Raw genomic sequence first — 23231 nt, forward strand, 5'->3', positions numbered from 1 at the left:
GAGAATTGTATCTTTATTTTTTAACTGGATTTGTTATTATGTACTATTACAATCACAGAGCTAAACTAATTCTGTCACAAATGGATACCTAAAAGGTCAAGTGAAAGAATACCTAGGCTTTGTGAAATCACAGACCACTGGTTCAGTTCAGGCCTGTGGTAGAATCAGGACTGCTGTGAGATGTCCCATTTGTACTTCCAGGCCACTAAGAGATTGGGGATTTTATATTTCCCGCAGGGCACATGCCAGTTGTTTTAAGTTTTGTTAAAATAAATAAAAACAATAGAACAAGGCAGTATAGTGAGCGAATGACTGAATGGAACTGAAGGAAGACAAATCACAGTCTTATGCTTAAGGTAATTGAATGAAAGAGAACTCAATTGTATCCCTAACATGGCCACAATCTTTCAATGTGATACAGAGAAAGCTGCTTAAACCAAAATGTTGACAGGTAGTTCCCACTGTGTGTTCCTCATTTTCTGACTGCCCAATTTGAGACACCAGCTGCCTGATTTGTAGTAGTGCAGAGCACTCACTCACAACTAAAGCTGAGAAGAGGATGGAATTTTGGTTCAGAAGCCAAACAGAAATTAGAAAAAAAAAAAAAAATCTGGTTCAGTCTGATCTGAAAGAAATTTTTGCAAACTGAAAACTATTATTTAGAGTCACCTCAAAACTATTTTTCCTTGATTTTTTCAGGTCAGTTTGGCTGTTGGGGGTGTTCTTCTGCGCATGTGTGTGTGTGTGCGTGCATGTGCTTTTTTTAATTGTCCAAATTTGAAACTGAAGCACCATTTTGAACCCACAAAACATTTTGATGTTTTCAAAGTTTGTTTGTTTGTTTGTTTGTTTTTTTCGTTGTTTCCCCCAACCAAATTCAATGAATAGTTCCAGGCCCTGAAAAATGCAATTTTTGGTGAAAAATCAATTAGGTAAAAAACCTTCACCCAGCTCTGCTCCTAAGTGCAACTGAAGCCAATGGAAACTGTGGATGCTCGTTGCCTCTGGCAATGAGGGAATGTGAGCTGGAACAATGAGCGCAGGGGTGAGAACAAGTTGTCTTGAGTTGTAATACTGATGTTCACACTGAGAAAACGTGTGCTCAGGAACTATCTTTGTTCTAGTTTTCCCATCTGTAAAATGGGGAGAATAATACTTTTTTGTCTCACAGGGGAATACATTCATTAATATTGTGGAACACAAAGGATATGTCTACACAGCAAAGAAAAACCCACAACTGGCCTGTGCCAGCTAACTCAGACTTGCGCTGCAGGACTGTTTCATTGATGTGTAGACTTCTGGGATTGGGCTGGAGCTTGAGCTCTGGGACCCTCCCACCCTTCAGGGTCCTAGAGCTCGGGCTCTAGCCTGAGCCCAGAAGTCTATACAGCAATGAAACAACCCCTCAGCCCAAGCCCAGTGAGCCCGAGTTGGCTGACATGGGCCAGCTGCAGGTTTTTCTTTGCTGTGTAGACATATCCAAGGTCACTATGGTGATGAATGCTTTTGAATAGACCCCACATACAGTGAAAGATGATGTGCAGCAAATAAGGCAAGGACCACACATTGAATGATGAGGATAAAACTATTGAACTGCCTCATTCCCTGAGCTTTGTCCATCCTGTGTGCTGAATGAGGCAGAGGTCCAGGGGAGAGGAGGGAGGCAGCACGGACCGATCGTGTATTTAAAGACTGCATGCACAAAAGGGGGCTAAATTCTAGAATGTTATGACTTTTCAGTTTAAATAAAGTTTCGAAGATTCTTTTTGTTGTGTGTAGTATATATAAATTGACTGCTATGACTTTTGAATGCTTGACTTTGGACCCACAATGTTATTTTAATGTTTTGGTGCATAATATAAAATGGACTTGCAAGACGCTTCTTTTTCCTTCTCTCTCACAGTATTCTTAGTAAGAAGGCTAATTAACATCTGTCATCCCATCTCCTTGTTTCCAGTGACTTTGGCACTGTATAGTTTAAATATAATATTGTTACTGAGCTCTATTCTATTGAATTATTCTTTTGGCAGCTTTTCCAGCATATCACTCAAAATTATTCATATACTATCTTTGCTGCAGTATAGTCAAAATTAATTCCTGCTCATTCTAAGCCAAAAGTTCAATATAGTATACTTTCTCTGTCTGTAGGAAAATAATCTGTGTATATGGAGCACAGAAAACAGGCAGGGGTTAATGGGTTACTGAAGGCCTATTAGTCCAAATTAAGAGACCTTCAGCAGGGAGCAGTTCCAGGGAGATGCTTAAAGAGAAAAGCCCTACTCAGCTGGAAGGAGCAGATAGAGCAGATGTGGAGCTCTCACTGTAGGAGAGAAGGCTGGCCAGGACCAGGACCAGGGTCAGACTGGTACCAGCAGATATCCCAGAGGAATGTGAAGAGCTTATATTGCTTTATACTTTTTTTGGACTTTGAGTGTCCTAGAATGGATAGAACTGTAAAGGAAATAGCCTGAGAGCTATGTCTCTGCAACTCAGAAGGTGTTGAAAGGTGGGCAGAGCTGTGGAACATCATCTGGGAAACTGAGTCTAAGTGATTGCTGGAAGAGGGTACTCCAGTAAGGACAGAGCCATCCCTTGGCCTATCAGCACCTCCCCCTTCCTCTCAGCGCCTAGTGCCTGCCTCAGAGCAGATGTTTTGTGGAGTCAGGAGGCGCTGGGGGGGAGGGAGAACAAGGGTGCAATATGCTCGGGGGAAGGGGCGGAACTGGGCAGGGAAGAAGCGGGATGGAGTGGGAAGAGGCAGGGCGGGAAGAGGTGGGGTGGGGGCAGAGCAGCGGTGGGAAGAAGCAGGGTGGGGTGGGGCGTTGGGGGAAGGGGTGGAGTGGAATCAGGGCCTGGCCAGAGCTGCACCCCGCAGCAGATTAGAAACTTGGTGCCTATGCCCCGGGCTCTGCACCCCCTAGGGACGGCCCTGAGTAAGAACATCCTATAACACTGTGGACATGTGTTCTAAAACTATAGCATTTTACTCAACAAATTCTTAAGTGTGTCTGACACAAGGCCCTGTTTTTACTGCACCGCAGCAGATCAAAAGGAAAAATTCCTTTAGTTTACCCTCTGCTAAAAGTTAAACAGCTATGGTAAAACATACACAATATCATTTGAAAAAAATGTACTTTGTCAATGAGCGTGATGAATTTAAACTGAACATTTCAAAAGGATCTTTCTAAGAAGTGAGTGAATTTTAGACTGTTATTTTTGGGGGTGGTTTGTATTAAAAATGTCTCCAAATAATTTCCTTCTAAAATGCCATACTAAATTCTGAAAAACATACTACTTTTCTGTATATAGTGATATTTCCTATAGATCCTGTGTGATGTTAAGAATACTCAACTGCTCTTGAAGACAATGGAACTTCAGTGGAAGTTGAGAAGTTTCAGAGTAGCAGACGTGTTAGTCTGTATACGTAAAAAGAAAAGGAGTACTTGTGGCACCTTAGAGACTAACAAATTATTAGAGCATAAGCTTTCGTGAGCTACAGCTCGCTTCATCGTGTATCATTTTGATAAGCTACTCCAAAGTTTTATCATAAATTCATGGCTGTTACAAATAGAAAATATTATTGATTACTATCACCCTGCAACACATAAAAAGGCATCTGCTTTAGCAACAAAACCTAATAGTTTTTTGTTTTTGTTTTTTTTACTTATAGCAGTCTGTGGGGTGAAATCCTGCTCCTACTGAAGTCAGAGAGTTTTGCCATTGACTACAACACAACAAGGATTTTAACCAAGGCTTTTAGATATTTTCTGTAACCTCAGTATCATGATGTAGTTCTAGAATAACAGAATATATTTAAGTCTTTGCCCTGTGAACTGTAACTCAGAATCTGGTCAGAAAGAACCATTCTCTTGTCTGTGAGGAGAAGATTTTCAGGTACAAAAACTACAGAGTTTAGGGGCAGTAACCTAAGATACAACCTTATTCTTCTATAATGAATAAAATTTACTAAAAAACAATAACCAAGAATATTCGTGATCGGGTGATGCAGGGGCTTCATCAACTGTTCAGCTTACAGGAACAGGATTTTTTTTTCTTTTTAACTTCATTCCTAGACATTTCGAAATCCTCTTTTAAAAAAATCTCTTTATTAGCACTGATAAAATAGTATTTGTTTAACCAAAGATTCGATAAATTTAGATCTTTTGGGGTTTGGGTTTATTTGTATTTTTTTAATTCTATAAGGACTTTTTTAAACAACAAGACATAGACAACCAGTACAAAGAGCTCTACTTTCAACTACATAGGCAGAGACACTGAAGATTACCCTTACAATATCATTTTCAAAATAAAGCAGTATTGTGTTTAACATGAAAATTAGATACTTGCTAAAACATAAGGGGCAGCACTCAGTTCCTGATAATTTTTAAGAAAATAAAGCTGCCACAAATAATTATAATATAATAATATATTGAAAGCAACTAACCCAATAAGGTAATAAAATAATGATATTGTATCCAAAAGGTGATCCTTTCCACTTTTATACACAGCTCCCCCCAGCTTTAACCCGAGCACAATTTCTCCATATTATCTCAAATGAAATGTAAGCTATTGAAAAGGAGCAGGTTAGTGGAAATGTAATTTGTTGAGAAAATGTCACAAATGTAGGGTTACCTGAAAAGGTAACCAAAATATACAGCACGTATCTGTCTAAAGAAATAGTATTTGTACTCTGGACCTTTGTTGACAAGCATACTAAATGTGTAAAGAACTAAACATTAGCTTCTTGTATTTTCTGAAAGAAAAGCACATCTGACTTACTTTAAAGGTTTCTGCATAGTCATATCAATCTTTGACATATGGAATCTTGTGCAGTGTCTGCACAACTTTTATGCCTTTTTAATAAGTAAAATTTGGAAATCAATGTGGGAAATTACTTTCATGCTTACAGCCATTTCTAGAAGTAGCTTCCACATATCAGTCATCTCCATTTTTCAAATTCTATTAAATAGGTTCCTAGGAATGCAACCACAGGGAATGTACTACTTTATTTAAATATTGCACAAATAAATAAAACAAAAAGAAAAATCAAAGTTCAGTAACAAGGTCTCATTGTGGGAATTTAGTAGGAATGAGAACAATTGAAACTATTGCAGTTATTTACAAGCCTTCTTTTATAGGTCTTGAAATATAAGACCTCTTCCCCCCACCCCAAGCATTTTTTCCCATATCAGCATTTTCACATTGCCTCTCAAACAAAGTACCCTATATCATGGACGGTTTTTATCATTTCACTTATATCATAAACAAGACAGTTGTATTTTTTGTCTTTCTAATCATGCCACTTGATTATGCGACTGGAAAGTAATATCAATACAGCTATATATTAATCCTTTTTATAAAAAACAAAGCCTCCATTGGCCCTTTTGAGTGAGCATGCCAACTCCAATTTCAGTGTTGACTGTACTATCTTCTATTCCACAGGTTACATCAGCTGTTATGGTATGGGATCTACATCATTCCTGTGTATTTAAAAGATTTACCAGCAACCATAGTTCTTTGACGAGAAATGCTACTACATATTCACATGTGTGAGAAACTGCCCTGTAACATAGCTGAACTTAAGAAACCTTTTAAAAAAACAATGCCTTTTGCAACTGCATAAGACACCAAATGTTTGACCTGAGGGTATACAGGGCTGAGTTGTGCTCTATCTCATCAGTTCCACCCATTAAGACCCAGAATCCTAGGAGAATATAACTGAATAAAAGGAAGATGTGGGCAGGTACAGGAAATATGTAGAAGCAACTCTCTTGAAGAGCTAGTTATTGGTGTCTAATATATTTTTCTTCTGTGATATTATATTTGCATATTCCCATTTGTGGAAGTTTAATTAGGAGTAGAACCACCAGGAAAGTGGGCTGGAGAGTTCTAATTAAACAAAACTGCCTTCTCAAAGCTAGCATTAACCCTGGATGCCAAATGGAGACAGTAGGGTTCAATAAGACTGTGTATAATATTGTATGTAGCAGCATTATATATTTCTGATATGAAAATGTTGTGAAGGCAAGCCTGAGCAGTACCCTAGGCCTAGTGGAATGAACAGCAAATCCATCATGTATTGGTATCTTAAATAAACTATCACATGTTTGAATACATAATCTAATCCACTCTGAAAGGATTGGGACAGAAATGACATTTTCCTTTACATTCTTCTCTATAAACTACAAATTATCCAAGAGACTTCCTAAATACCTTAGTTTTAGCCAAATAGACCTGGAATTCATCTTCATTTCTAGATTACGGAGTCAAGATTCATCTGGGAGCTCGTAAGTCTTTGGAAAGAAAATTTGAAGATTCGTGGTCTGATTTAAGTAAAACTCAGACACTGTTTTGAGTAAAAATTTCAAATAAGGATGCAGGCAACTTTGTCCCTCTGGAACATTGTGATGGGAAGATGAGCCATCAAAGTCTGCAGTTCTCCTCTCTCTCAGAGGTAACTGATCAAAAAGGCTGTCTTTGGTGACCAGCAAAGTAAAGGGAAGTCCCATAAAGGCTCAAAGTGGGTAATCAATTAACTTTGTCACCAATGAAATGAGACTCTCTGCTGGAACAGGTTCTTTGATTGGTGGAAAAACGTTAAGCAGAATCTTTGAAGACTCTTCTGACAGAGTCGTGGTTGAAGATTTTACACTTATCATCAAGAGGCTGGTATGCTGAGATGGCAGATAGGTGTCTTTGATCAATGACAAAGAGAAGCTGAAAGATTTCCTGTAAACAGTCCAATATTGATGACATTGGAGTAGACAATAAAAACAGGTTAGATGTTGCCATCAAAGAAGACTTTTACATATCTAGGTATCAGTTCAAACTAGATATTTCCATGGATTGCAACGATATACACTGAATTACCACAGGGCACATTAAATCAAGATATTTTTAACATCCCATGCCCTGAGGACCCAGGTGGAATAACTCAGGATTAAGATGTAGAGTAAGACCATCTTCTTGAGTCAGAAGATCTAGAGATAACATTATCAATATGACAGTGTATTCCCAGATGTCTGAGCAATACAGCCATTATTATCACACATCCAGGGGGAATAACTTTGGTTCTGCAGGAAAGCCAGAGAACAGCCTTGTATAGTAGCAGTGGCTGTAACCCACAAAGAAATAAAGATATTTGATAAGATGGACAGATACAGCAAAAATTCACCTCTCTAAGTCAGGAACCTTGAAGCAATCTCACATGGAAGGCAAAGTGATATAAAATCAGAATGTGGAATTAATTTTTTTTCATGTTCTTGATGGGACATCTTTTTGGGGGGCTGAGGAAGTATCAACAAAAGTCCTTTTCTATGCCCCAGGACTTCTAACCTTAAGAGAGTCATAGATTTCCAGGCCAGAAGGAAATCCATTTTTGAGCAGAGTTGCTATTTCCATTATGAGTAAAACTGGACCATGTATTCATACTGTATTATCTTCAATACCCAAGAATCTGTAATAATTCTACCTCATGCCACAGGGAAAGAGACAAAATGGTGTGCAAAGGAATGTGAAGAAATGGACATAAGTGAAATAGAGGTCAGGACTATGCCCTCAGGAAAGCACTGAGCTCATTAGGTGCACAAGTTTAATGCACAGCTAAACAATCCTTTAAGCAAATCTCAGCTTAAAATGATTAACTTAACTTTCCTATTTTGTTGCTGTTACACTTGAGACTTCTGTAGTAGTAGTAGATTAAAAGAAACAGAAGCTGCTGCAAATTGATGAAGCATGGTTACTTCTCTTTAACTAGTTTGGGTCATCCCCAACAACAGAGCAGTAAACTTGGTCTCTTCCTCCATCTTCTGCAGATGCTAATCAGTCTTGCTATGTATCTATTTTTTTAAAAGCTCTCGACATCAAATGCATATTTCCATTTTGCTTTAAATTAGTACAGACAAGCCATATCCCACAGTTCATGCAGACATATCTGAAGTACCACACAATATACATTTAAAAATTATGAGGCCTTCAGAAAGGATGCTTTCCACCATCTTATTTTGCTTATCAAGGAGATGGTGAGAGTCCAAAAGCTAGAACAGATTTGGGCCTCAATGACCAGAGAATAAATAAGACTACTCAATGTATCTGAGAAATACATTTTTTCTGTTGAAAGCCTTTGTTAGATGGAGAAAAGTGAACAACCATGGAGACCTCAGTTTTGTCACTAGCCAGTGAGAGTGGAGAAGAAAAAGTCAAATGTGTAAAGAACACCAAACTCTCTGCTGTTGCATCTGATCTAAGTGATCAGTTGCCCAGGTGATAGAAGATGCAGATTATGGATTAGGTGTGATATCTCTGTGAACAGAGGAGAAGACAACAGAGGTAGTTTACCTGGAAACTGTCTGAGAGGAGCTATGGTGGGCCTTAAATGATTGATTGGAGGGAAGGCTTTGAGCCAGGGCAACTGCTTTGAGCCAGCAGCCTTATAAAAAAATCAGCCAGTTGCAAATCGAGTGAGCTGCAAACAGAGGAGAAGCCAACAGAGGAGTCTGCATTAATAGGAGCATTGCCAGCAGATCGAGGGAAGTGATTATTCCCCTCTATTTGGCACTGGTGAGGCCACATCTGGAGTACTGAATCCAGTTTTGGGCCCCCCACTACAGAAAGGATGTGAAAAAAATGGAGAGAGTCCAGTGAAGGGCAACAAAAATGATTAGGGGGTTGAGGAATATGACTTATGAGGAGAGGCTGAGGGAACTAGGCTTATTTCGTCTGCAGAAGAGAAGAGTGAGGGGGGATTTGATAGCAGCCTTCAACTACCTAAAGGGGGGTTCCAAAGATGATGGATCTAGGCTGTTCTTGGTGGTGGCAGATGACAGAACAAGGAGCAATGGTTTCAAGTTGCGGGGGGGAGGGAGGGTCTAGGTTTGATATTAGGAAAAAAATATTTCACTAGGAGAGTGGTGAAACACTGGTCTGGGTTACCTAAGGAGGTGGTGGAATCTCATTCCTTATAGGTTTTTAAGGCCTGGCTTGACAAAGCCCTGGCTAGGATGATTTAGTTGGGGTTGGTCCTGCTTTGAGCAGGGGGTTGGACTAGATGACTTCCTGAGGTCTCTTCCAACTCTATTCTGCTATGATTCTATGATCTCTAACAGCATGCAGCAGCTCTTCATTGATAGAAAAAGTTACCCTCCCCTTTTCTTTGATCTCCAAAGAAACAGTGAGTCTCTTCTTGAACTGTGTGTCTCAGCTATCCAAATTGACTATTTCAGAAATGGTCTGTAGTTGTCAGACAATGACACTGACACAGGCATGATGTGTGATCAAGAGAAGCAGAAAACATTAAGCTTCTTGCAGTGTAGCAAATTAATTGACATCAGCCCCTGCTTTATCACCATCCAATTCAGACAAGTTGTCATGTATGCTGACCGATCATGAAGAGAAAGGACTGGTTTCACAAATGGTGGTGATAGAAGAAGACCCCTTCTAGACCCCTTTGTGAGAGATGAAAAATAACAGACTTCTGAAGCGGAAGTTCCTGCCAATATTGTCACCTCATTCGTGGATTAAAATGGGGGTAATCTAAAAAGAGTTAGGAGAGGTTAGTGCAGAGATGAAGGATTCCCCAGTATCAAGGCTGCCTCTGGCACAGAGGGAAACATGCCAGACACACTAGTGTTGGTTCCAGGCAAAACCAGGCACCATTAAAACTCTCAGCATGGAGGTTGCCCTAACACCAACAGACTCAGATAATGGACCCAACTTCCACAGTGCTGGAGAAACTCCAGGACCAGATACATTATATCCTCCAAAGAGCCTACTCAGGAGGCCTATTCTGATTCTGCACAGGAACAGGACCCTGATTCAACATTATTAACACTACTAACAATATTAATAATTGTAAAACAGAAAAGCCTGGGACAGAACAAAAGATCCTGCACTTGGAACTAGCTTCAGAAATAAAGAAACAGAGGACATCGGAGGCCACATGACCTCTTGTAAACTTGGATCCAAATTTCTGGTGTCTTGAGAGGTCAGTTATGTTGTTCCAATGTGCACTGATTTCCAAAAAGTACCCAAGGCTATGAGGCACCAGAGCATCACATGCCATTAGTGGTAGTATTCAGCTTGAAGAAGAAATAACGACTGTCCAGTAATCCTTTTTAAATAGCTAAAGGCAGGCTCGGATAAGAGCTTGAAAAGCTCTTAAAAATAACTTTGACAAAGTAACTATCAGATAGGAACAATTTGCTTGACATACCGAGAATGCTCCTCTTAAAGAAATCACTAATGATACCAGTAACTGTCTCTTGTCCTTAAGGTAAACTAAACTAACAGGAATAAATCAAGCATTATACCACTTTTTAAGATCTGTTCTAAGCTGCAAAATTTGAGCTGCAATTATCATAAAAAGTGTTCATTCTGAAATAATACCTGCTGTATATTAATACCAGGTTATATATTTATGGCCAGAGTGTAACAACCCAATTGATATATCAGAAGCCTCATAGTCTGGTATTACTGAAGTCCATAAACAGATAGTTATAAAGGCTTATGTTACAGAGGTCCTGTGACGGGGTATACCAGACCCTCTGAGGACCCCTCCCACACCCTGCCCCCCGCAAAAAAAGGCAGTAGAGAGGTCCTCCAGGCTGCCTAATGTGGCTGTGTGGGACAAAGCCAACTGGGGTCCAGCAGCCTGGTATAAGTAGAGCTGCAGGACCAGAAATAGTTCAGTTCCTTGCTGGAGCTGTAGGAGTGTGGATGGTGTGTGGCTGGCTGACAGAGCTACAGAACCCCAGACAGGGCAGCGCTGCCAGAAGGATCCCTGAGCTGGTTGCTGGGACTCCATTTGGACAAGCCCCTGAGGTAAGGGTGAAAATGGCATGGGGCCACCAGGAAGTGGCCCAGGGAATTAGAAAAGGAGTACTTGTGGCACCTTAGAGACTAACCAATTTTTTTGAGCATAAGCTTTCGTGAGCTACAGCTCACTTCATCGGATGCATACTGTGGAAAGTATAGAAGATCTTTTTATACACAGAAAGCATGAAAAAATGGGTGTTTACCACTACAAAAGGTTTTTTCTCCCCCCACCGCACTCTCCTGCTGGTAATAGCTTATCTAAAGTGATCACTCAGATAAGCTATTACCAGCAGGAGAGTGGGGTGGGGGGAGAGAAAACCTTTTGTAGTGGTAAACACCCATTTTTCATGCTTTGTGTATATAAAAAGATCTTCTATACTTTCCACAGTATGCATCCGATGAAGTGAGCTGTAGCTCACGAAAGCTTATGCTCAAATAAATTGGTTAGTCTCTAAGGTGCCACAAGTACTCCTTTTCTTTTTGCGAATACAGACTAACACGGCTGTTACTCTGAAACCAGGGAATTAGAGAAGCCGTGCAATATAATTAAAGGCACACAGCAGACGGCTGCTCTCTACAGGGTCCCTGGGCTGGGACCTGGAGTACCAGGTGGACCCGGTTCCCTCCCCACCCCTGATTAGCCCCTGGAGGGAAGTGGTCTGGACATTAAGGACCCCAGAGGGGGAACTGAACTATCATGGCCCAGCTGGAGAGCTGCAGCCAGGAAGTCCAAGAGGGCGAAAACATTGTCTCTAGGGAGAGACCCCTGGGGCGCTGCTCTTTCCCAGAGCAGGGACAATCTGAGAGAGCGAGTGCGCGCAGGTATACCCACTTGGCCCAGGGGGCACTCACAAGGGTTGAGTGCACCCATTACAGGCCCTCATTTGCTTGACGTAGTAGCAGAATAAATTTAGCTAAGTAGAGGGTTTAAGAATTTCCATAACTTCTTTATTCTGGACCATATTTCCCCCCATATATGCTGGCCTTTCTTTCACTGACAGCCACAATAAATGCATTCATTCTGTAGCTTACATGGCAGGTATAAATTTGGTTAAATCTGAAAAGAGCCTCTATGTTGTATGAAAACAATACGAATGCTTCACCCCTCCCAACTCTCTTTTGATAATTCTTGGTAATACTAACCAATATTTGCAAACTTAGGTATCCAAAGTTAAGCAATTAATTCTGTACTTCAGAACCTAAATAAAAGTGCTGTGATTTTCAAAAGTGATGTAGATCTACAGCTTCCATTCATTTTAAAGCCACATAAGTAAGAAAGTTTTGGCTTTCACTTTTATAACAACCCCATTCTCAGCCATTCTGAACCAACATTTTCAGTGAGGCATTGCTTAACACTAGACATGGGGCAATGCTGAGGTGGGGGCTTGTAGGGGCTATAGTCACCCCAAAATTTGCCTTAGCCCCCCTGTAGCAACTGCCATTCTCTAGCTGCCCAGCTCTGATGGCAGAGCAGCTCCAGCAACAGTGGAGAAGTCAGCCCAGGCAGGAGGCTGGGGTTCCTGAGAGCAGTCCCTGGCCTGTGTACCTGCCTGCTGGGGCGTACCGCCCAGGGCATGTGTAGTATCTGCAGTCCCCAACCGGGGCAGCTCTTACCAGCTGCAAGCAGCCAGTGCCCTGCACCGCCCGACTATGGCTTTTAGCCTCTGACCTGGCCAGAGGGTGGGGCATGGAGAGGGCAGGGTCTCGTGGCATGGGGTGGCACAGCCCTCCAATTTTGTGTCTGGCCCCTTCAGCCCTCTACAAGGAAGCGGCTGGAGCCACCCCTGCACTAGCTATTAGTCCATTGGTCTACCACTGACAGGCTGCCTTGTTATACAAAACGAACACACATTTAAAGTACATATAAATACATATATGTTTTGTTGTGTATCAAAGGATCCTAGATTATGAATGTAAATGAGTTAATTTACTTTGGTTCATACCTTGATAGACAGCTTTGAATCCTGGTGAGCCAATGCTGTCATCAGATTGCAAATGTAGCCACATCTGGTTGCTCATGCTCACAATAAGATCAGGAACACTAGAGCCAGTAAGTCTGCAGATAGGATAAACCACAATGTCATTTCTAGTTGCATGGGTGACATAGATGAACAGAAAATATATTTTGATGTTAAAATGATATTTAAACAATTACATTACATTATACTACTGTTCTAAAATGTCCACATTCGGCAGTAGTTAATTCACACTAGTCTCCATTTTTAGGAAATAACTGGTATTTCAGATAGCAATGTGTGATAACTGTCAGCAAATGTAGACATTTTAATGGCAACTGCTTTAATGCAACATACAATAAGTAGAACAGTGAAATTTTGTGGCATGACGTGCTGTTTTTCAGTAAGCTACTACACATACCTAGTCTTGAACACTTCAGTGTAACAATAAAAAAGGCAAGTATCCTCTAAGGAACTAAAATTCTTCTCAAAACAGGGAAGACTGCATACCAAGAAACTTTTGTTGCAGAGTTAAAATGAAAGACTTCAGAATTGGAATGGGGAAAATGTATTATTGAAACTGAACTACAGTCATAAATAGCTTTTGCTTAGTAAATCTTAATGGAGATTATCTAAATATCCATAATATATAAAAATGGTGAACAGAACCATTTGACAAAATTTCAACAAAATATGGGGAAAATGGCAAATTCTAAGTAATCAAGCAGGGAATAAAGAACCCTCAAAGTTTCATCAAAACATATTTTATTTTTAGTTTATATTTTTGGAATGGCAGAGATAGTTTGTCAAGGGGAGTCCTCACTGAAAAACTAATTTCAAAAACATAATGGGACAAATTGACTTCAATGGAAATGCAGCTGTCTATGTCAGTCCTGGATTTGGCTCAATATATTTGTCACAATCGAGGTTTAAATGAAGGTCAATATTCAAGTACAATGTATTGTATACAGAGCTGGTTGAATGGCATAAAGCTTGTACATGAACTGTTGCTGAATTAAAAATTGGTTTTGATTCAGTCTGTTCACTCTCTGTATTGTTTGCTTTTCAGCAAATACAGTAAACAATACAGTTTTGTACATGTGATAGCAAGTTTGGATCCACAGCTGAGATTTATTTAACCTAGAAATCAAATTCATTTCAACCAGAAACAGAACTGAATAGGCAGCCTGAACTATTCAGACAATCCATAGCTCAAATAAGTTCTTGAAAACTATTCATTGAACAAACAATTCATAATGAACAAATTTGTAAAAATAAAAATCTATTCATGTACATTTTGTGAAAAAGAACAGGCTAAAGCAACCAAATAAATCATTTTTGACCAGTTTCTATTATTTCAGCTTGACTCCACTTGGATATTAATTATTAGAACATCTGAAATTATATGTGGAATAGAGGAACGTCAGCAAATTTACATGGAAAGCACAAAAACCTGAAGGAAAAGCTAAATAAGATAACTGAAATTAGGCAAAAATCCAAATGCTCCTCAAAGGATCCTCCAGTACATTAGTTCCATAGCTTTAAAAAAAAAAAAGTTGTGCCTGATTTTTAAAATTAATTCTAATTTTATGCATGTTATTATCTGAAGGGGAGGGCTTATAGGTGGAAATGCTAACATTTAGATCCCTGATTTTACAGGCAAATCAGGTAGACTGTCATCTCAAACAGAACTATTTGTGCTGGCAGTTTACTGAGGATGTAAAAATGTACCTACAGAATTAGAGGCTGGGTTGAGGCCCCTGTAATATTTGGCTCTGTCTGTGGCATCCTCAAGCACTGGGTTTCATACTTCCCCAATTTCCCCTTACCTGTACCATCAATCCTAACTTTCCAGAGATCTCCTCTCTCCTTGTGATTCATCATGACAGCTCTCTTACTAATATTCCCCAGATTATTTGACCTCTTAGGGGTTTGCAGAGAGAGAATTGTTGAAATGATTTAGGGCTTTGGCTCTTCAAATTACTTCCCTTGCTGATCTGCCAAATCCCAAATTGCGTGACTTTTTGGAAATATTAGAAACCATATCCACTTGGCTTTGCCATTTTAATTTCAAAATAAATTTGTGAAGTCAGTTATATTTTAATTTATGTGTTGTTATAACCGATGTTTGTGTGCAGATTTTGTGATTAGCACATTTAAAACATATTTTGCCTTACCTGATCATTTATTGTCTCCTAGCATCCATGTCTTCCAAAGCTACTTTAGGTACACTGTCTTTGTGGAGACTAGAAGGCAGAACCAGAGCAATCATGCTTTTAGCAATGGGGTAAGCTCCTACTCCTGGGATCTTTTGGGATTTTCCCAAAGTTGCAAAAATACTAATAAATATATTAGATACAGAATCACTGTTGGTCTGGAAGCGGAGACCTTGGTGGGGCATGGGAAGGATAAATATTTTTGAAGGAGAAGTTAAACATTTATTAGAAACAGCTAAAAATTGCCTTTGCTTCTGAAGGTGTTTTTTCTTCTTTATTTTAGCACAGAATAAATGAATAGCTTCAAAAATGTTTTTTTTTTTATTCAAACATATCTATCATACTGAATTCATCTCTACAACAAACAAGTGAAATTTCCATTAAGGCAGTGAACTCCCAGGACCCATTTAAAGGTTTCAGAGGGGAATCTGCTATCTGGTTTCTCACTGAAGGGAGGCATTGCCCAAAAACTGAGGATGAGAAGAGGTGCCACTTAGTCTGCCTGATCCCATTATGCTGGTATGACTCCTGGCCAGAAAGGGTTAAGCATCCTGCAAAATAAATTACTCAAATCCAACCCTTAAAGACATAAGGGGAGATAATGTTTATGTTTTTGTGTATTTACATATATATGGGGAGTGGTCAACAATGTAACCAACAATCCCTCTTTGTGCTGTATTCTGTTAATTCAGAGATCAAAATGACATCCTGGCATTTAAATGAATTATAAACATGGGATATCGCTGTATTCATCTCTGTTTGAAATGTATAGCAAATCATCTGTGAATGGTGAAGGAACAGGCAATTGCCTTATGTTAATTTGTATAGCTAAGTACCAGTGATGGACCTTCTTCAAAATCACCCTAATTACCTTTTGTTTCCAGAGGGACTACAAACTGTCAAAGAAGGTTTGAAATTGTATAAAAGATGTTTGGGTCCCAAACCTTTGTATCTCAGATCTGCTTAAGCTTCATCAGGGGAAGTTTGAGTCATCAGATTGAGGTCCCAGTTATGCTGGTACTCCCTGAAGGTGATATTGGACGTTGGACTATAGCCTATGGACTAAATTCTAAAGGAACTCTTTGCAACTACAAAGCTCACCATCTCTGCTATGAATCTGATCGTCAAGAATTGAACTCATGTCTGTATGTATATTGATCTTTTAACCATACTCTCTCTCTTTCTTTTCTTTTTAAATAAATTTTAGTTTAGTTAATAATAATTGGTGTAAGTGTGTATTTGGGTAAGATCTGGAATAATCAATAACCTAGGAGATAATGTGTCTGATTTTTTGGGATTGGTAGAACCTTTTCTTTTATATGATGAAATAAGATTTTCAGAAATCTTCATCATATTTGTCTTGGGTACCTGAATGGAGTCCTGAGGCAGGGTTCATTCAAGGGAACTGTGTTTTTGTCTTCTGGAAACCAGTGAGGTAATAAAGAAGCTGTTTTCTGCTGGCTTGGTAAATCTAAGTATTGAAAATATCCATCAGTTTTGGGGCTTATCTGCCCCACTCTTTGCAGTTCACCCTAATTGAGAGACCTCAGCTGGCCTCCACTGGGACCCCGGTCACAGCTGGTTATTGCTGAAAGGCAGATCTTCAGAAAACTAGTCTTATTTCTAATTATAGAAATGGAATTTTGAAGGAATTGTAAAATCTGTTTTATTTTGGTTGCATTTTCTCTAAATGATTTCTCTGACCAGTGACGATTGGATTTTTGTCATCTTCTGGAAAACAGGGATTCCTGTTGGAGTCATTTCTGGATAACTGCAAAGTTTCAACTAATATCCTGTAATATATTCAGTTAGTGTAGTTGGTTCTTGATTTTCCAAAGCATCCTGGTTAAGAGTTGGGCTGAAGAGAAATGCTTTCATCAACAACTCAGATAAGGCATAGATAGCTCCTATTTCCCCCCACAAAAAAATTCAAATGCAGTCTTCTGGTGTTCTCTCATTGTCCATGAATGAGTTTCTGATTTTTTTTTCCTTTATGTGATAAGATTATATATGCTCCATTCTGACTGATACATTTGGCAATGAGTCTATCTGCTTTTATATGTATTTATAAACTCATACACTTTAAGGTCAGAAGGGACAATCATGATAATCTAGTCTGAACTCCTGCACATTGCAGGCCACAAAACTCACCCACCCTCTCCTGAAATAGACCCCTAATCTCTGTCTGAGTTACTGAAGTCCTCAAATCATGATTAAAAGATTTCAAGTTACAGAGATTTCACCATTTATACTAGTTTAAATCTGCAAGTGACTTGTGCCCCATGCTGCAGAGGAAGGCAAAAAACACCCAAAGTTCTTTGCCAATCTGAGCCGGGGAAAATTCTTTCCTGACCCGAAATAGGGCAATCAGTTAGCCCCTGAGCATGTGAGCAACACCCACCAGGCAGATACCCATGAAAATATTCTCTGCAGTAACTCAAAGCCCTCCCCATCTAGTGTCTCATAGGTGTTGGAGATTTTTGCTACTGGCAGTCACCGATGGGCCACATGCCACTGTAGGTAGTCCTATCATACCATCTTCTCCATAAACTTAAGCTCAGTCTTGGAGCCAGTTAGCTTTTTTCCCCACACTGCTTCCATTGGAAGACTGTCCCAGAACTTCACTCCTTTTATAGTTAGAAACCATTGCCTAATTTTGAGCCTGAACTTGTTGATGGCTCGTTTATATCCATTTGTTCTTGTGTACACATTGGCAGATTTATTACTTGATATGGAGAACTCTAGCGGATTTTTTTTCTACATATTTGAGAAGAAAGGGAGAAATTCCTTGTAAACATTGGTTCATCTTGCTGGTTAATCTTGCTCTCCTTTATCATGTAGATAGACAACATTATAGTCAGAGCTATCATAACCACAATGCAGCAATTTGATAAGGAGTTCTGAATTTATATGGTGGCTAGATGGATGGCCCTGATTTCCAGTCAAGTGACATGCATGATTCTGTTTTGGAATAACTATTGTCCTCATGTAATAAGAGATGAGATGTAGTCCCCTTAGGGTATGTCTGTACTGCAAGGTAAGCACAAGCACAGACTTAGGCTCACATTCAGTCTTGAGCCCAAACACCCTTTCCATTTGTACACACATCTCTCAGATTCAGACTTTGGGTCCTAGGACCCTGTGGTGGCGGAGGGTTTGAGACACAATCAACTGGGACCTGGGGTTTGAGCCCTATTGCAGTGCAGATTCAGGCTTAGTCTAAGGGCATTTCCATCTGTAGTGATCACTGCTCTTCAGTATTCTGATAGTTCATAAGAATCTGTTTTCATGGCACTAAGGATTAGAAGACTAGGAGTAGTGTTAATGCTGGGAGCTGGGATGCCAGTATAAAAGACAAAAGAATTTTTATGCCAGTGTCATGTGAAGTATCATTCAAGAAAAGCCTCTATCTGTGTGAACTTTCTGCAGGGCCCATCACAATTGTGACTGAGCAACAGATGCTTTGTAAGAGATTTATGAATTGACTTTGAGTGAGTGAAGAATTTCTTAGATACTTTGTGTGCACATGAAACCTAGTTTGCTCACATCTCTTATTTTAATGACTATCTTGATGAGTGTGATGGTGTTTAGAGAGTCCTAACGATCCATGAACTGGGAATCATTTTGGAATGGCTTGTAAATAATCTATAATCTAGCAGAGTTTGACCAACTATTTTGTTCATTTAGGTGGCTTTTTTCAATAGACACATAAGACTCTTTCTTTCTCATAGCTATTATTCTGGTAGTTGATGCAAGACCAGTAAAGTGCATGTTTTCATTTGTTTGTTGTTTTCTTTTGGTAAACGCTGGAGCAAGTGGAACTTTTCGGAATAAATAACCAAAAAATAGCAAGTAATAACTGTGCAGTCTCTCTCAGGGACTAGCAATAGGGTTCATGTCTTCAATAGATGCAAGAAATATATGTTTATGCAGACTATGACAGTAACTATAAAGAATTGTTTCAGTTCTGTATGATAGACTTGCTGGACAATTTCCACTACTCGGCAGTCTAAAGAGGTTTCTCATCTATGGAGGAAAGATTGGCATTTACCACATTTGGAAAATTAATCCTCAGATTAGGCTGATACTAGAAATTTTGTGTGTAGATGGGCCTACTTAAGGAGAAAGGCACTTCTATTCCGAAATCCAACGAGATAGGTAGGTTCCATCTTGCTTTGAAAAAGCCTGATTGCGTCTCTGGAAACTTAGCAGTCTTGAAAGTAGCTGAAAGTCTTCAAGGGGTTGTAATTGTAGTCTTGTCAGACTATCTACTTTTCTGTTTTGATAGTGTAGATGAGTTTACAGATTTGTTTCTTTTTCTGCCATTTTGACTATTGCTCACAGTATTTAGGTGCTGCCATTAACTGCCTAATTTAGCAGTTGGTTTTCCATAAACAGAGTAATTTTGTTGTTGTTGTTCCTTGCTATTGTTTAGGGCCAGGTGCCTGTTGTTAACAATATAGTTTACTGCTGAATAAAAAGCTTACTTTCAGTTTGTTTTTGTTTTTTGTTTTTTTTTAAATTCCCCTCAACATAGAAATAGAAAGGAGAACAGAATGTAGAACACGGATTAAAGTGCTACTCCAGCCACAAAGCTTTCTTTTGCAGGTCAGCCATTTTGAGAAACTGCTTAATGGCAGAGAAATTCTGATGAAATACTTCCAAAAAGAAAAAATATCTTTAACCTCATATCAGAAAAGTCCAGAGAAAGAGCTGATTCAGAAATGTAAGTGAAATCCACTGATTTTTCTGTATTAAAAAAAGTGTAAATATGGGAGGACTGACAACATCCTGATAATACTAAGGGAACTACAGGATTTATCAAAAGTTCAACCCTGATTTAGAAAGTGATTGGTCTGTTCCTAACAGCATAATTTCCCCAGAGACAAAGAACCCACAGTAGACTGGCAGATGTGTCAAATGTATATATTTAATAGAAGGAAATATTAAATAATTTGCATTGGAAAATGTTTACTTTGAAGGTACATATGGCTAGGCTTTGGCTGAGGCCCTATACACAACACTCTGATAGAAAAATAATTTGGAAAGGTATTGTGAAAAAAAATACTTGCATCTATGTTCTAGGTTGATGATTGCATCTGCAATAACACAAGCAACAATGCTTCTTGGCAGTTAGTGAAAGGAATTATTGTACACACTGAAGGCAGAGTGGACTTAAAATTGTATGTACAAAGGAGTAGGAAATCCATTGTATACCATTTTTTTCTAGAAGGATCCTATGGGAGTTAATAACTAACCAGAAATTGTTACTTGAAATATTATACAAGAGGTCTGATTCTATCCCTTGAGCTCTCATTACTGCTAATGGCAGTTAACAACGAGGAGAAAGTTAATTCTAGGGTATAAGTGGTGCAGAAGGGAAATAAACGCCATATAAGAAATATTTCCAGGTTTGTTTTGGTTTTTTGAAGTTACTCTTGCAGTTTGATTTTACATATCTGAATCTCATCAGTACCACTATCACAGAATCAGAAAAGTACACAGGAGTGCAACAAACTAAGAAGTATTCCTTTAGTAGACATTAACAAGAAATTTGCCATAGAGGGGAATGTATTTCTGTGGTGGATGATATGATCTGTGCCCTGATTCTCTACCACATTACACCTTGTGTAATGTTTAAACTTGAGTAGGTATATAAAATGCTACCAAAGTAAGAGAGGGTGTAAAATGTTACCAAAGTAAAAGCAGGTGAGAGTCAACCTCCATATAGATAATTTCTATGTCAATTTAAATTACAAATCACTATGATGTCCTTTTTGATAACAATATTTGGAAGAAGCTATTAGGTAGTGAGCAGGCCACCAGTGGCACCTATGTAACTGCAAATCACAGTGATATCAAGGCACAACGTCTATAACTGAGCAAAGGACTTTCTGCCATCTTGCAGCTGGTGCCTGCTGGTACCTATAGAAGGAAAGAATATGTGAACCCTAACATCCCTAGTAGGCAGACACTCACTGGGGTATGGGGAGCTTATATAGAGGAAAGGAGATTAATATCTGAAGTAGCAGGTGGGATCAATTTGTTTGTTTGTTTTCTAAGAACTAGTAATGTTAGCTGGGCAGTTTGGGACAGGCTACGCAGAAGGGAAAACAAAGACAAATGAAATCATGTAAAACCTCAGTGAATCTAGGGTCAGTTCTTCCTGGTTGCAAGGGAATGAAGGAGAAGTGTTACAATTTTGACAGAGAAATTTGGAAATGTTAATAAAAAACCTACAAATATTTTGGAACCATCACCTGTGCATAATTTTAGCCTATGTAGCCATATGATATTCCTATTCTTAACCTCTGGCTCCCTTCCCCATTTCCCTCCTATTGTTTGTTATACTTGTTGCATCCTCTCTTTAATTAGACTAAGCTATTTGGAGTAAAGACTGTGTCTGCTATTTGGCCATCGCCTAGCAAAATGGGGATCCAATCCTGACTGAGGTTCTTTGGCTGCCATTGTAATATTAATTATTATTGTTATAATAATCACCATCAAGATTCCATATTATTTTTAAAAAAATTGTTTAAACTTTACCCTCTATTTTTTCTCTTTGACTTCTTTTATTGTGTACAGTATTGTTCAACAAAAACTGTATATTCTTGGAGATTTTATAAAAAAAAAATTACATAAAGTGAAGCTCAATTTGCATAAAGTGAGCTAAGTATTTTATAAGTCAATGATCTCTACACCAGCAATACTAAATTCCATTATGAAGTATAAATTTCTAACAGAACTCAGTCTCAGCCATTTCTTGAGTTCTCAATACATTAAAGCATTTTTCCCCTTGGACTGACTGACCTTTCATTGATTTTGCAAGTATTCTTCCTCTTGTACAGAGACAGACTGAGTTTGACAGTAATGCTCTATTCTTCACAGGTGACAAATTACCTATGCTATTTGTATACTTAATTGCACCCATATGGCATGCTAACACTCTGAAACATTGCTGTTGATGCTGCTATATGCAGCTAGTGTCCACAGATATCCTCAGTTCAGCTTGGCTCTATTTTTACTTTGAGTCTCATTGTACCAACTTCCTAGGTACTCAACTAACCGGAACATAAAAAATAATCCAAAACCACTAAAAATCCTTCACTCCACATCCTACAAACCCTACAAAACAAACTAACAAACAAACAAAAAAAAAACCCCATACTCTTAGGATCATAGAATATCAGGGTTGGAAGGGACCTCAGGAGGTCATCTAGTCCAACCCCCTGCTCAAAGCAGGACCGATCCCCAATTAAATCATCCCAGCCAGGGCTTTGTCAAGCCTGACCTTAAAAACGTCTAAGGAAGGAGATTCCACCACCTCCCTAGGTAATGCATTCCAGTGTTTCACCACCCACCTAGTGAAAAAGTTTTTCTTAATATCCAATCTAAATCTCCCCCACTGCAACTTGAGACCATTACTCCTTGTCCTGTCATCCGCTACCACTGAGAATAGTCTAGATCCATCCTCTTTGGAATCACCTTTCAGGTAGTTGAAAGCAGCTATCAAATCTCCCCTCATTCTTCTCTTCCGTAGACTAAACAATCCCAGTTCCCTCAGCCTCTCCTCGTAAGTCATGTGTTCCAGTCCCCTAATCATTTTTGTTGCCCTCCGCTGGACTCTTTCCAATTTTTCCACATCCTTCTTGTAGTGTGGGGCCCAAAACTGGACACAGTACTCCAGATAAGGCCTCACCAACGTCGAATAGAGGGAAACGATCACGTCCCTCAATCTGCTGGCAATGCCCCTACTTATACATCCCAGAATGCCATTGACCTTCTTGGCTACTAGGGCACACTGTTGACTCATATCCAGCTTCTTGTCCACTGTAACCCCTAGGTCCTTTTCTGCAGAACTGCTGCCTAGCCATTCGGTCCCTAGTCAGTAGCAGTGCATTGGATTCTTCCGTCCTAAGTGCAGGACTCTGCACTAGTCCTTGTTGAACCTCATCAGATTTCTTTTGGCCCAATCCTCCAATTTATCTAGGTCCCTCTGTATCCTATCCCTACCCTCCAGCGTATCTACCTCTCCTCCCAGTTTAGTGTCATCTGCAAACTTGCTGAGGGTGCAATCCACACCATCCTCCAGATCGTTAATGAAGATATTGAACAAAACCGGCCCCAGGACTGACCCTTGGGGCACTCCGCTTGATACTGGCTGCCAACAAAACACGGAGCCATTGATCACTACCCATTGAGCCCTACAATCTAGCCAATTTTCTACCCACCTTATAGTGCATTCATC

The 23231-nt window shown here is 39.4% G+C and overlaps 1 protein-coding gene across 1 annotated transcript in view; it reads right to left on the reverse strand.

Annotated features, from left to right (window-relative positions):
* CSMD1 (CUB and Sushi multiple domains 1) overlaps window positions 1-23231 on the reverse strand; it is a 1692034-nt gene that overhangs the window by 556988 nt on the left and 1111815 nt on the right. The window contains exon 12 of the mRNA XM_077812120.1: window positions 12756-12868. Coding sequence (XP_077668246.1) covers window positions 12756-12868 — 113 coding nt within the window. The remainder of the gene's footprint in view (window positions 1-12755; window positions 12869-23231) is intronic.

This window comes from Eretmochelys imbricata, chromosome 3 (assembly GCF_965152235.1).
Source record: "Eretmochelys imbricata isolate rEreImb1 chromosome 3, rEreImb1.hap1, whole genome shotgun sequence".
Lineage (NCBI taxonomy): Eukaryota > Metazoa > Chordata > Testudines > Cheloniidae > Eretmochelys > Eretmochelys imbricata.